The sequence below is a fragment of the Ochotona princeps genome, chromosome 17 (genome assembly GCF_030435755.1).
Source record: "Ochotona princeps isolate mOchPri1 chromosome 17, mOchPri1.hap1, whole genome shotgun sequence".
NCBI classification, from domain to species: Eukaryota; Metazoa; Chordata; class Mammalia; order Lagomorpha; family Ochotonidae; genus Ochotona; species Ochotona princeps.
This window is the reverse complement of record NC_080848.1, coordinates 33,656,352-33,671,670: the sequence shown is the minus strand read 5'-3', so window position 1 is coordinate 33,671,670 and position 15,319 is coordinate 33,656,352. Positions and strand designations below refer to the sequence as shown.

At 46.8% G+C, this 15,319-nt stretch overlaps 1 protein-coding gene and 1 non-coding gene across 3 annotated transcripts in view; both read left to right on the top strand.

Annotated features, from left to right (window-relative positions):
- PSMD11 (proteasome 26S subunit, non-ATPase 11) overlaps nucleotides 1-15,319 on the top strand; it is a 38,287-nt gene that overhangs the window by 455 nt on the left and 22,513 nt on the right. For both annotated transcript variants that reach the window (XM_058675349.1, XM_004593876.3), the window contains exons 2-3: nucleotides 1,384-1,485; nucleotides 11,154-11,278. In XM_058675349.1, the coding sequence (XP_058531332.1) occupies nucleotides 1,384-1,485; nucleotides 11,154-11,278 (227 nt within the window). The remainder of the gene's footprint in view (nucleotides 1-1,383; nucleotides 1,486-11,153; nucleotides 11,279-15,319) is intronic.
- On the top strand, nucleotides 4,055-4,218 carry LOC118759742 (U1 spliceosomal RNA). Its single transcript, XR_004996395.2, has one exon. It is a non-coding gene; the product is annotated as a U1 spliceosomal RNA (small nuclear RNA).

Below are 15,319 nucleotides of genomic sequence, written 5' to 3'. Positions count from 1 at the left end.
CGAGCCGGGAGGCCTTGGCGTTTCCCGCCCTGGTCATCTGCTCGGCTGCTCGGGTTTGTTTCCTTCCACTCCGTCCCCCAGGAGCGGCCGGAGCCGGCACTGCGGGAGGACTCCCCGCCTTGGCGAGTGTGGACGCCCCCGGGGTGGACTCCCCCGCCCACAGCCCCGCGAGGGTCGGGACGCGCCCCTGGCCCGGGCACGGGGTCCCAGCGCGGCCTTCGGGGGGTCTGCCCCGCCGGCCGAGGTGACTCATCGTCCCGGGGCTGCCCCGTCCTCCCGTGCAGCCTGGAAGTTGAGTTCAGAGGGAGATGGTTGTCCGCCCTGCGCTAGTTGAGGGAACTCTGGAACCGCCTGCCTCCTCCCGCGCAGTGCCACGGGAAACTTCACAAAGATTTTCTCGACTCGGCTGAGTTGGTAGCCCCGACCAGTCGCTGTGTGTTGGAGCGGCAGGTGTGAGCAGAAAGAAGTGGAAGGTGATACGGAAGGGTCTTAGGTTCAGTTAGGGCGTGCGTTGGCTGAGTCCTGCAGCGATGTTTGAGAAGATTCGGGTGAGATCAACAGGTAGCCTGCGAAGGCACGTGCGGCAGGACTTGCAGGATGCTGGCTCGTCCCTCAGCTGGCCTGGTGTGTTATTGAAGTTGGTGACCCTGGGGTTGCAATGGCAGGAGCCTGATGCCCTCATCCTTGGGGGTCTTGGGGGAAGGGAGACTGTGTTTCCCCACTTTGTTTGCACCAAGTGCCCAGGCATTGTCTAGCTGAAGTCGAGATTACGGCAAGCGCTGTGGTGAGAGTGTCGCTTGCTCTGCCACTGTCCCAGGATGTAGCTTCCCCAAAGCTGGTGGCCGGAGTCTTGCCGGTTGACACTCTGACTTTCTGGACTCCATCATGGAGTATCAGAATCTTGGTTTTTGTCAAGTCATGATGCTTAGTTAGGAAAGTACTGAGTAGTGATGATCTGTAAAATTATCACTACTGACAGGGAGAGGCTGTTGGCTGTCTGAGGGTTAGGATAATTATTAACAGTTGAAAACAGGACAGGTAGCAGAAAGTTTTCTTTTTTTGGCCAGGAGCTGCTCCCTTATAAAACAGCAGTCTCTAAGAGTGTCCAGGATGACACTGGCACTTTAATAGGATAGTTTTTCCAGACTGGCTTTATAGAATTGCTTTTTCCTACACACTCATCAGCTGGAGCTTTCCACAGACTGAAAGGCCTGGAAAGGCTTTTGTGTTTCCAGTCATCAAAGAATTTTTCCCCCTTAAGTTCTAGAATTTGTCTCTTGGCACATGGGTTTGAGTTTGTAAGGGGTCATGTGAAGCTGACATGCTCTCTGGGTATCATTTTTAACTCAGAATTGTAAGGCGGTTTTCATTTTCCTCTCGCAGTCAAGCGTGACATCCAGGAGAACGATGAAGAGGCGGTGCAGGTCAAAGAGCAGAGCATCCTGGAACTGGGGTCTCTCCTGGCCAAGACTGGACAGGCTGCAGGTGAGGGCCTGCGGTGGGGCAGCTTCCTGCCGGGTGCTGGCGTTGGGGAACGTGGCCCGCATCTGCACACACGCACACACACAGTTCATTGGTATGTTCAGGCCTGTTGTCTCAGCAACTTGCTGAGCTTCAGTTTTTTAGCAGGAATTATGGTGGGATTTTCTGCAGGTGGGGGGAAGTTTTTGGTTTTTTTTTTTTTTTTGGTTGGGATGTGATGGTCTGTGGTTTGTTGTTGGTTTTGGAATTCTCACTGTATTTCCTTACATATGGGTAGCAACAATGTTTAGCGATTTTGTTGAACAACTCTGATGTGTTCAAAGGGGATAATGACTTTGGACCCCTGACTTCAAAATGACTATGGATTTTATATCCAAGTGACTCACTGGTTTTATTTTTTTCTTCTGATGCAGAATGAGTAAGACTTTAGATGGAGCCTTCCCAAGACTTCTCCTTTGGTGCCTAGGACTTTGTGCATCTCATTGCTCAGACATTTTTCTAATGCTGCTAAGCTATTGGCTGGCAGGACTTGAGATGTTATTCTTGTGATGGGTGTGTGCTTGGAATGGGCAGTGAGTCCTGTTGACAAGGAAGGGCCTTTGACCGGTAAAGTGGTCATAGTACTTAGAAGTCTGTGTAAACTGAAATGGGTGATTCTTTTTTTTTTCCAACCTTTTTTTTTTTTTAAAGATTATTTATTTTTATTACAAAGTCAGATATACAGAGAGGAGAGATATACAGAGAGGAAGATCTTCTGTCCGATGATTCACTCCCCAAGTGAGTGCAACGGCCGGTGCTGTGCCTATCCGAAGCCGGGAACCAGGAGCCACCTCCAGATCTCCCACGCAGGTGCAGGGTCCCAAGGCTCTGGGCTGTCCTCGACTGCTTTCCCAGGCCACAAGCAGGGAGCTGGATGGGAAGTGGAGCTGCGGGGATTAGAACCGGCACCCATATGGGATCCTGGCACAATCAAGGAGAGGACTTTAGCCGCTAGGCCATGGCGCCGGGCCCTTTTTTCCAACTTTTAAATGAATTTAGAACTTGTTAGAATGGATTAAGCTCTGGTAAATGACCTCATGAATTGCTTTCCTCCAATTATGTTGCCAAAGACAATAGTGGGAAAAATTAGCAAAACTGCTTGAACTTGAGAACTAAGTTCTTTTTCCATTAAGGATAGTTTAACCTGCTAGTTATGCCAAATCAATAGAGAGTTGAGTAAATATGTATGAAATACTAAGGATATATTTACAGGGTCTTTTTTTGTGTGCGTGTCTTGTACATTTCATTCACACCTAGTTTTTTTTTAATTTTCAAGCTTATTTCTTATTCAAAAAGCAGAATTGGAGGATGGAGAGAGAGAGACTACAAGTGGTTGCAGTGGCCAGGACTGGGCCAGATCCCAGCCAGGGGCCAGAAACTTCTGGCTCTCCCCTGTGGAAGCAGAGGCCAGAGCACTTGGGTCATCTTCTACTGCCTTCCAGGCATGGGGTGCTGACTAGCAGGGAGCTGGGTTGGAAGTGACACAGCCAGGGCTCAAACCAGCACCTATATGGGGAGCCTTTGATGCGGGCAGCAGCTTTTACCTTCTTTGGGCAAACATGGTTTAGCTAATTGGATTGTGGAAACAACTTGAAGTTGGCTTTGTTACCCATTTTGCACACACAGAAACTAAGTCCAGGAAAGGTAAGTGACTTTCCCGAGTTTACTCGTCTAGTCATTGGTGGAAGCGGGATTTGAACCCACATGGTCCTGCAGAGCTGCTGGCCTCCTGGAATAGGAACTGTTGCCTTCCTGTGGTTATCCACTTAGGAATTATCAATGGTGTGTGGCAGCTTATTTCTTCTTAACCTTACTGACTTTTCATTTTATACATTTATATGTTTCTTTTGCCTCTCCATTTGAGTTTGTGATTTACAGAAAAGTTTTTGATAATTAACCCATGCAAATATTAAGGTGGTTTTCTGAGAGAATTACAAAGGTGATGAAGTGGTGTCAGGTTTTGCTGTTAAAATGTGCAGTTTTCTGGAGATACACCGGAATGCTTTCCTCCAGTGGTATGGGTAGTTACATAGTTTGTAGTGTATATGGTTAACCTGTCAGTTGTTTAAGATTTATTTATTTTTATTGGAAAGAGTGAAAGATTTTCTGTCTGTTGGTTCATTCCCCAAGTAGCTGCAAGGGCCAGTGCTGAGGAAGTTCAAAGCCAGACGGCAGGAGTTTCCTCTACGTCTCCTGTGGGGATGCAGGGTCCCAAGGCTTTGGAGCATCCTCACCTGCTTTCCTTGGCCATAAGCAGGGAGCTGGATGGGAAGTGGAGCAACTGGGACATAAAAAGGCTCTTGTATGGGATGCCAGCACTTGTAAGGTGAGGCTTTAGCCATCGAGCATCCCAGTGGGCCCCCATCAGTAGTTTTCATCTGTAAATGTTGCTGCTGCTTTGCTTGAGCTTGAAATTCTCAGTGCATGAATATCCTCTGATTCCTTGCTTTTCTTACTTGTAACCCAATTTCTAACAAGTTTTGAAGTTTCTGCTTAAACCTATTGAAGCTTCATAGATGACTTACAAGAACTTTCAGATACCTGACAGGGGAGATGCCATGATCAGGCAGGCGGTTTTCCCAGGTGAGGTTCACTCATTGCACTTGGGCTGTGCTGACCCCTGAGATTTCCCCAAATGTGGGAAACTGGACTGCATAATTTGTGGTGGTCGGGGACTGCGTTCGTGCTCTGCCCTGACACTTCTGTGTCTTCAGAGCAGATTTGTGGCAATGTTTTCATATACTGAGTGTGCTACAGAAGGAACTGCACTCCCCACTCAACTCTGCCGTTAAACAGCATAGTCTCGAAAGAGCTGGCTGTCTTTCCCTATCCGATGTGCTACTTTCCAGTCCAACCTGGCCTGCATCCCAACCCCAGGGTCAAAAGTGGGAGCTGCAGCCCAGCACGGAAGTGCCTTTCCTAGCCCCAGCTCTTGCACTTTGCAGGGCTTTCTGGAGTTCAGTCTGCTATGACTTGCACATGTCCCAACAGTTGACAGTGGGAAAACCAGCCACAGGACACACACACACACACACACACACACACACAGAGAACTTTCAGAAACTGTACAAGTTACTTGTCATTGTTTCCTAAGAAAAGTTGATGTGTGCAGATAAGCCCAGTAGAAACTCAAAGAAGTCCTTTGGCCTACGAGGCCTATGATCCTGTACATGTCTTTGCTGCTAATAATTGATTTATTTGTATTATTAGTTTCCTTGGATTTTGGCTCCCAAGGACAAAAAATAAATTTCTTCCATGGGCCCAGCACGGTAGCCTAGCGACTAAAGTCCTCACCTTGAACGCACCAGGGATCCCAGGGGTGCTGGTGCTAATCCTGGCATCCCTGCTTCCCATCCAGCTCGCTGCTTGTGGGCTGGGAAAGCAGTCGAGGATGGCCCAAAGCCTTGGGACCCTGCACCCGCGTGGGAGACCTGGAAGAAGCTCCTGGCGGTTGGCTTCAGATTAGTTCAGCTCTAGCTGTTATGGTCACTTGGGGAGTGAATCATCAGAAGATCTTCCTCTCTGTTTCTCCTTTTAAGATTTAAAATAAATCTTAAAAAAAAAAATTCCTTCCTGTAATCTTCAGTTTTGTTTTGCTAAGCATTTGGTATGCAGTGTGCAGGGTCCTGAAAAAGTTGAGGGTGGATCCATGACTGACCACAGTCTCTTGGGAATCAGGAAGAAAATCATGTCTGATTTGTAAGAGTGATTCAGAGTAGATGCCTAGGTTCAGAGTCTACGCCTCACAGTCTGGAACTTTTTTTTTTTTAAATTAGATTTGTTTTTTTTTTATTGGAAAGTCAGATATACAGAGAGGAGAGATATACAGAGAGGAAGATCTTCCGTCTGATGATTCACTCCCCAAGTGAGTGCAACGGCCGGTGCTGTGCCTATCCGAAGCCGGGAACCAGGAACCACCTCCAGATCTCCCACGCAGGTGCAGGGTCCCAAGGCTCTGGGCTGTCCTCGACTGCTTTCCCAGGCCACAAGCAAGGAGCTGGATGGAAAGTAAAGCTGCCGGGATTAGAACCGGCGCCCATATGGGATCCCGTGGCGTTCAAGGCGAGGACTTTAGCCGCTAGGCCACGCCACCGGGCCCCAAATGATTTTCAAATAGGAAAAGATAGAAAAAATATCAGAAAGAATTGAAGTAATGGTAAGTGAGAGAGTGGGTAGTTTAAGACTCTAGGCTTTGGCAGTCTCATACTTTAATATCAGGATAGTTCTAACAGACACAATTGATAGAGCCACTTAGTATTTTGAATAAATTTCTGGTGGACAGTGGAGTACAAGGAAACTGAGGATGGGAAAATATGTTTCTACCTTACAAAAGATGAGAAGATGTAGATATAACTGGAATGTAGCAGTCCGGTTCTTGGATGGATCATTTGGTAAGGAGAATTTGTTCCAGTGTACCTTTCATCTGTCAAAGATTTGTAGGGATTTGTTTTTCTCTTGTTTTTGTAAATAAACTGTTTTTGGGCCTGGGCCCTACACGGTAGCCTAGCAGCTAAAGTCCTCTCCTTGCATGTGCTGAAATCGCATATGGGCTCTGGTTTGTATCCTGGCTTCTCCACTTCCCATCCAGCTCCTTACTTATAGCCTGGAAAAACAGTCGAGAATGGCCCAAAGCCTTGGAACCCTGTACCTGTGTGGGAGACCTGGAAGAAGCTCCTGGCTCCTGGCTCCTGGCTTTGTGGCTCTATTCTTTTTTGTTGTTGTTATTGTTGTTGGTTAGCATCTGGCATCATGGTTAAAACTATTTCAAAAGACTGGCTTATTTATGTTGATTGTGTAAGTACAGCAGGGAACAGAAGGAAGAGTCATGATTGTTTCCAAAGACAGGAAGATATAATTCAATTCAGTAAGTATAAAGTTATACACTCTAGGTACTTATCTATGAAAAAAAATAAAGATGAGGAATTACCTGCTTTGACTATGATCTACCACAGTAAGACTTCAATGGAGTCAACTGAATAAAATTTGCAATGGGAAAAAGCAAAATATGTTTCTTTCTAAAAAAGATTTGTTTTGGGCCTGGCGGCGTGGCCTAGCGGCTGAAAGTCCTCACGTTGAATGCGCCGGAATCCCATATGGGCGCCAGTTCTAATCCCGGCAGCTCCACTTTCCATCCAGCTCCCTGCTTGTGGCCTGGGAAAGCAGTTGAGGACGCCCCAAAGCCTTGGGACCCTGCACCCTCGTGGGAGACCCGGAAGAGGTTCCTGGTTCCTGGCTTCGAAATCGGCACAGCACCGGCCGTTGTGGCTCAGTGGCGGAGTGAATTATCGGATGGAAGATCTTCCTCTCTGTATATCTCTCCTCTCTGTATATCTGACTTTGTAATAAAAATAAATAAATCTTAAAAAAAAAAAAGATTTTTTTTTTTTGGAAAGGCAGATATACAGAGAGGAAGGTCTTCTGCCTGCTGATTCACTCCCCAAGTGGTCGCCAACGGCCGAAACTGAGCCACATCTGAGCTAGGAGCTTCTTGGTTTCCCATGCAGGTGCAGGGTGCCAAGGCTTTGGGCCATGCTCGACTGCTTTCTTAGGCCACAGGCAGGATGCTGGATGGGAAGTGGGGCTGCCAGGACAGGAACTGGCACCCATATGGGATTCAGGTGTGTCCAAGGCAAGTATTTAACCACGAGGCTACCATGCCAGACCCACAAAATATATTTTTTCCTTGAGTTATGTATTATTGTGAGGTCAAGGAAATTAAAGCAGCTACCTCACCGTCAGACCCTGCCTGGCATTCTGTTTACAAGGCAGCTAGTGTGAGGAGTAAGCCAGAAATCGGAATGTTGGAGAAATTAAAATAGCTAAAATGTGTTTTGCTCAGAAAAAGGGAAAGTTAGCTAATCATAAATGATAAATATATGGACACACGTGGAAGAAGATACAGTTTTGTGTTTCTGAAAAACACTTTGATTTGGCCAACATTGGAATGTTACTTAAAAAAAAAAAAGGATTTATTTGTGCTGGAAAAGCAGGCAGATCTAAAGAGGCTGATCTTCCATCTGCTGGTTCACTCCCCAAGAGGCTGCAACAGCTGGAGCTGAATCGATCCAAAGCCAGGAGCTTATTCCATGGGGTACAGGTTCCCAAGGCTTTGGGCCATTATCCACTGCTTTGTAAGGCCACAAGCATTGAGCTAGAAGGAAAGTAGAGCAGCTGGGACGTGGACCAGTACCTATATGGGATGCCAGCACTTGAAGAGGAAGGATTAACTAATTGCATCATTGCCCTGGGCCTGGAAAATGTTACTTTCTGAGCATGTTCTCTCGTTAGACCTCAGCAGTGCACAGTTGTTCACGTAGGCTAGGAATTTCTGTGGGAGAAGTCATCGCACTAGCCTACCTTGAAAAAGTTATGATTACGTAATGTAACTTACATTCACATTCATGCAGAAGGAGTTCAAGGGGAGAAATCACTGTAGACTGAAATTAGCATGAAGGACTCAATAGTATTTTTGCTGATCTGAAAGGTTTTCTGATATTTAGATGTGTCAGGAAGATGCGAGGACACATGGCCATGTAGCTGAGTATGGCTTGAAAGCAGCAGTGTACTCTGTAGGGGCCAATGGGTTTGTAGAATGGGAAAGTTTTGCAGATAAGGAATCAAAAGTCAGTGCTATAGAGTGTCTCTTCCCCCGTTTTTTTTTTTTTTTTAAAGATTTATTCATTTTATTACAGCCAGATATACACAGAGGAGGAGAGACAGAGAGGAAGATCTTCCATCCGATGATTCACTCCCCAAGTGAGCCGCAACGGGCCGATGCGCACCGATCCGAAGCCGGGAACCTGGAACCTCTTCCGGGTCTCCCACACGGTTGCAGGGTCCCAAAGCGTTGGGCCGTCCTCAACTGCTTTCCCAGGCTACAAGCAGGGAGCTGGATGGGAAGTGGAGCTGCCGGGATTAGAACCGGCGCCCATATGGGATCCCGGGGCGTTCAAGGCGAGGACTTTAGCTGCTAGGCCACGCCGCCGGGCCCTTTCCCCCGTTTTTTAAAAGGTTCTCCATTTCCCAGATCCTTCCCCGGAGGTCCTTTCCCCTTAAAAAATGTCCAGACTGCAGAGCAAAGCAAAAGGTGACATTTTCCACTCTGGAGATCCTTTAATACCTGACGCAGTCCTGTGCATCCTTCGCCTGTTCAGCAGATCAAGATTTTGGGACCTGGAATTAGCCTTCTCAAGAGGATGAGGTTTGCTTGCCCTGAATTAGAATTCTCTGGAGGATAAGTCTACAATTGGAAAATGTTAAAGAGGCAGAAGCGTGAAGTAATCTTAACCTACATTGCAAAACTACTTCATAGTTGTTCAGTTGAAGCATTCTCCAATTTTTACTGTTTGATAGATATATCTCTAGTTAATTTTTTAAAGATTTATTTATTTATTTATTTATTTATTTTTAAAAGATTTATTCATTTTATTACAGCCAGATATACACAGAGGAGGAGAGACAGAGAGGAAGATCTTCCATCCGATGTTTCACTCCCCAAGTGAGCCGCAACAGGCCGGTGCGCGCCAATCCGAAGCCGGGAACCTGGAACCTCTTCCGGGTCTCCCACGCGGGTGCAGGGTCCCAATGCATTGGGCCGTCCTCAACTGCTTTCCCAGGCCACAAGCAGGGAGCTGGATGGGAAGTGGAGCTGCCGGGATTAGAACCGGCGCCCATATGGGATCCCGGGGCTTTCAAGGCGAGGACTTTAGCCACTAGGCCACGCCGCCGGGCCCAAGATTTGTTTATTTTTATTGTAAAGGCACATTTACAGAGAGGAGGAGAGGTAGAGAGAAAGATCTTCCATCTGTTGGTTCATTCCCCAAGTGGCTACAACTTGGGTCGGAGCTGAACCGATTGGAAGCCAGGAGTCAGGATCCTCTTCTGGTTCTCACACGTGGGTACAGGATTCCAAGGCTTTGGGCCATCCTTCGTTGCTCTCCGCAGCCACAAGCAGGAGCTGGATGGGAAGTGGAGCAGCTGGGGTACAAACCGGCATCCGTATGGGATCCCATTATATGGAAGGCAAAGATTTTAACCACTAGGCTATTGTACCAGGCTCTAGCTCATTGTTTCTTTTGAAAATATTTATGTATTTGAATGAAAGTGGGGTATATCTTGCATTTGCTGGTTTGCCGGTTTACTCCCCAAATGATTGCTAGGGCTGCGCCAAGCCTAAACCAGGAGCCAACAGCTTCAGCTAGTCTCCTATGTGGGCATCAGGGCTCTAGGACTTGGGTCAGTTTGTGCTGCTCTCCCAGACATGTGAGCAGCAAGCTGGATTGGAAGCGGAGCAATTGCCTGGATGGAGTGCTGGTATTGCAGGTGGCTGCTGAACCTGCTACGATGCCAGCCCCTCAACTTGTTGCTTTTTTTAAATAAAAGATTTATTTTGTTTTTATTGGAAAATCAGATAAACTAAGACACAGAAAAGATCTTCCATTTGCTGATTCACTGCCCAAGCAGCCTCAATGGCCGGAGCTGAACCAGTCAGGGGCCAGGAGTCAGAAGCCTCCTCTGAGTCTCCGTCATGGGTACAGGATCCTAAGAAGACCTTGGACTGTCCTCAGTTGCTTTCCCAGGCCACAAGCAGGGAGCTGGATGGGAAGTGGAGCTGCCAGGATTAGAACTTGCGCCCATATGGGATCCCAGCACGTTCAAGGCAAGGACTTTTAGCTGCTAGGCCACGCCGCATTGGGCCCCAAAATCTTTTTATTAAAGTGCCTGCCTGTACCACAGTCTTTTCTTCTGCAAGAGAGAAGAAACTTTTGTGGAGACTTATCTTTTTTTGGTTATGATTTCAAGCTTAGATTTTCTGTTGATGAGGACGTTTGAAAAGTGTGGTGGAACTTTAAGGCCAAGATTGAGAAGAGTGTGAGGAGGTGATCCTGCTGAAAGGCTGGGTTTGTCTACTTTAGGAAGGGAGGAGGAACCTGAACAATGAAAACATATTTAAAGGGAAGTGTCAGATACTGTGGAAGTTAAAAATAATAGTACTCCTGAAGCCTGAGCAGAGTTTTGAGATTTACGTATGTTTTTTTATTTTCTATTTTTGATGATGTTTACATAGTTGGTTAGGTTGGGGAGGATTGAGGGTTAGGGGAAAGTATGTGAGAGTATTGTTTCCAAATTTTCTTCTTCCTGTATCTGGGAGAGGAGAGGAAGAGCAGGGGAGAAGCTGCACCCAGCCTCCCAGCCTCCCTCCGCACTCCGTATCCGGGGTGGGTAACGGCCACCTGGTCAGAGCGTGCTCCCAGAGCGCTGCTCACGTGGTTTCGGTAGTTCTGAGATGCTATGGACCTGATTAGATTTTTCTCCCAAGATGGGCAAGAGGCACAGTGTATTTGATAGTCTAGAAAACTGTTGTTTGAGAATGTGTGTCTGTTTTGCAATTTATGCTTCATGAAGACGGATGGATGGAGCATGAGCTTTGTCTGGACCTGATGGTGCTTTAGGGACTGAGTGCATGGTTTGCTGATGCCTGATGAGAATGCTTCAGACTTCTGGTCGGTCCTTTAACCGGTCCCAGTGATGAAAGTACCGATGTGGATGATCTTGTATTGCTTTTTAATGGATGTTTTTCCCCCCTAATATTGATGTCTATTTTTTTCCCTCCTGAATTGCCTTACATACAGAGCTTGGAGGACTCCTGAAGTATGTGCGACCCTTCTTGAATTCCATCAGCAAGGCTAAAGCAGCGCGTCTGGTGCGATCTCTTCTTGATCTGTTTCTTGATATGGAAGCAGCTACGGGGCAGGAGGTATGCTGTGTGGATGACAGAAAGTGGATCCTGTGAGGAAAAGCCTGTGTCAGTGAGACAAACATGTGCTTCTTTGTGCTGCTCTGCAGACTGGGCGGCTGGAAGGACAGCTCAGGTCTTGCCCTGTCAGTGTCTCTTTGTTACAGTGTATTTGATACTTTGCGTCTGTTCCATTCTTTAGTTTTTAAGTAGGAATTGTCAGTGGTCCCTGGAATCCTCATTACATCAGGGTTCCAGACTGATTCTTGTCTTTGAGGTATTGTATTGCCACACCTTTGTAATGTTTTCTGCGTATGTCCTGCCATTCATCTTGTGTCGCAGAGCACCTTGTAAGCACTGATTGAGTCTTGTGGCAGCCTTTGACATATTCTGTGTTTATATCTGCCTTTGATGAGGAGTGAATGCATGCATCCAACTCTGTGTCTTACCGTGTGTGCAAGGGACTGTGCTGTTTCGGTATGTGAGCAGATCCTGAGTTGTACTGGATTGTTCCTCTCTGGAATCAGTGAACTTCTTCCAAGCGTTGCAGACATAGCTGTATTTTCTTCAACTCAGGATGAGACATGCTAATGTTATAAATCCTGCTGGGAGCCAGTGCCTTATTATAGTAGGCTGAGTACTGATACCCCATAAGGGTACCGAGTTTTATTCAGGTTGCTCTGTTTCTGACCCAGCTTTCTACTAATGGCCTGGGAGAGTAGCGGAGGATAGCCTAAGGCCTTGGGTCCCTGTACCAGAGTAGGAGACCTGGAAGAAGCTCTTAGTTCCTGACTTTGGATTGGCTCACTCCAGCTGTTGCATCCATTTGGAGAGTGAACCAGTGGATGAAAGAACTCTGTCTTTCCTTCTCTCTGTACTCTGCCTTTCAAATAAATAGAATAAATATAAAAAAAATTTTTTTTTGGCTTGGCACAGTAGCCTAGTGGTTAAAATCCTTGTCTTGCAAGCGCTGGGATCCCATATGGGTGTTGGTTTGTATCCCTGTTGCTGCACTTCCCATCCAGCTCCCTGCCTGTGGACTAGGAAAGCAGTCGAGGATGGGCCAAAGCCTTGGGACACTGCACCTGCGTGGGAGACCAAGAAGAAGCTTCTGGCTTCGAATCGACTCAGCTCTGGCTGTTGTGGCCGCTTGGGGAGTGTGACAATGGATGGAAGATCTTTGTCTCTGTCTCTTCCTTCTCTCTGTAAATCTGCCTTTCCAATAAAAATAAATAAATGAATAAATAAATCTTTAAAAAATTGAAAAAATCCCTATCAGTTCTGGGGCCTGGTGTTGTGGCCTAGTGGACTGCCTGATAGTCTAGCAGTCCATATGTGCCCTGTTTCAAGTTTTGACTGCTCCACTTTCCTTGGTGAAGCTGCTGGGAGAGCAGTGGAAGATGGCCCATATTTGAGTATATATGCTGGAGTGAGTATAAGATGGCCCCAATTCTTGAGCTCCTGCGCTGGGGGATACCAGGATGAAGCGCCTGCTTTGGCATGGCTCAGCCTAAATTGTTGCAGCCGTCTGGGAAGTGAGCCATTAAATGGAAGATCACTTTTTCTCTCTGTTCTCTCTCTCTGTTGAGTCTGCCTTTCACAACACAATAAAACACCTTAAAAAATAAAGAAGATTCTTGGGCCCGGCATGGTACACTAGCGGCTAACGTCCTCAGCTTGCGCATGTTGGAATCCCATGTGGGCGTCAACAGTCCAGAGCCTTGGGACTCTCTACCTTGGGAGGCCTAAAGCCTTGGGACTTTGCAGCTATGTGGGAGACCTGGAAGAGGCTCCTGGCCCCTGGCTTCAGATGGTCATAGCTGCTGCCTTTGTGGTCACTTGGGGAGTGAATCAGTGGACAGAACGTCTTCCTCTCTGTCCTCCTCTGTGTATATTTGACTTTATAATAAAAATAAGTCTTTATAAAAAATTATTTAGGGCCCGGCGGCGTGGCCTAGTGGCTAAAGTCCTTGCCTTGAACGCCCCGGGATCCCATATGGGCGCTGGTTCTAATCCCGGCAGCTCCACTTCCCATCCAGCTCCCTGCTTGTGGCCTGGGAAAGCAGTCGAGGACAATCCAAAGCTTTGGGACTCTGCACCCGTGTGGGAGACCTGGAGGAGGTTCCTGGTTCCCGGCTTCAGATCAGCTCAGCTCTGTTCATTACAGTCACTTGGGGAGTGAATCATTGGACAGAAGATCTTCCTCTCTGTCTCTCCTCCTCTCTGTATATCTGACTTTGTAATAAAAATAAATCTTTAAAAAATTATTTAGAAAATTGTAGATTCAAGAAGACTATATTGCAGTTGAGTGCACAGAGAATGTAGTTGCCCTTTCTATAGATACACTGGGTAGTGCTTATTGGACACTGCTGTGTATTAGAAAGTATTCTAGGTAGTAGTGGGGATGCGGTTGTAAGAACACAGTCATTTTTATTACAAGATTTTAGTTGAAGGCAGGTGATAAATATGGAAAGTGTCAAGATAGTGAAGAGGCAGGGATTGGAATTGCCAGTTGGTTCTGTGTAATTGTTTGCTGGCCCATGTGATTCTTTTTTTTTTTTTTTTTTTAATTTATTTATTTTATTACAAAGTCAGAATACAGAGAGGAGAGACAGAGAGGAAGATCTTCCGTCCGATGATTCACTCCCCAAGTGAGCCACAACAGGCCGGTGCTGCGCCGATCCGATGCTGGGAACCATGAACCTCTTCCGGGTCTCCCACATGGGTACAGGGTCCCAATGCATTGGGCCGTCCTCGACTGCTTTCCCAGGCTACAAGCAGGGAGCTGGATGGGAAGTGAAGCTGCCGGGATTAGAACCGGCGCCCAAATGGGATCCGGGGCGTTCAAGGTGAGGACTTTAGCCGCTAGGTCACGCCGCCGGGCCCGGCCTATGTGATTCTATAGGTGAGAGATTTGAGCATTTTGAGCAAATCATGAGGACCAGCTAGGGATCCAGTGCTCACAGGTCGCATTTCAGAGTCATGTCTTTTGTAAAATCTGTTCTTTTTCTTAATGACTCTTTGAGTCTTGTGTCAAAATCCCACAAATGACTTGATTTATAGACTAATCTCAAATTTATTTTTTGGCATACAGTGTTTTGTGGTACTGGATAAAAAATTGACAATTTTTACGGGACTGTCTTTTGGACTGATGTTAGAATTGTTTTTATGACTAAGTGGTTTTACTAGGTATATTTGTCTTGCATAACCCTAACAGTTTGTAATTTTCGGGACAATCATTTGGTCTAGCAGTTAAGAAACCTCTGGGGACTCCTGCATCCGTATAGAAATGCATGCGTGAATACTGGCTGTGCTGACTGGTAATACGTGCCTGGGGAGGCAGCAGGTGGTGGGGCAGGAGCTTGGCTTCCTGGCGGCCAGGTAGGGTTTCTTGATTTCTCTCCTGTTAGTTTGCTGTGGCCTCCCCCGAGGTTGCAGGCATTGGGGAATGAAGCAGTGGGTGGAAACTTGCTCTGGTTCTCTGTCGTTCCTGTTTCACAAATAAATAAAATAAATTTTTAAAAACAAAAAGTTACACTGCTTTACTTATGAATGTGAATCATTTTGTTTGAAATAGATTACTTTTAATGTTTGTTTTATTTATTTTAAAGATTTTTATTGGAAAGTCAGATATATATAGAGGAGGCGACACAGAGAGGAAGATCTTCTGTTCAATGATTCATTCCCAAAGTGACTGCAATGGCCGGAGTTGAGCTGATCCAAAGTCAGGGGCCAAGGGCCTCTTCTGTGTCTCCCATGCGAGTGCAGAGTCCTAAAGCTTTGGGCCGTCCTTGACTGCTTTCCCAGGCCACAAGCAGGGAGCTGGATGGGAAGTGGAGCAGCTCAAACCATAGTCAGTGTCCATAGGGAATGCCAGTGTTGTAAGCGGCAGCTTAACCTGCTGTGTCATAATAGCATTTCTGGTATCTTTTTAGAGAAACTGAGAGGCAGTGACAGAGAAGGACAGGTACACACAGAGAGAGCTTCCATGTGCTGATGAACTCCCCATGTGCTTGCATTGACCAGGACTGGGCCAGGCTGAAAGTGCTGTTCTGGAACCCA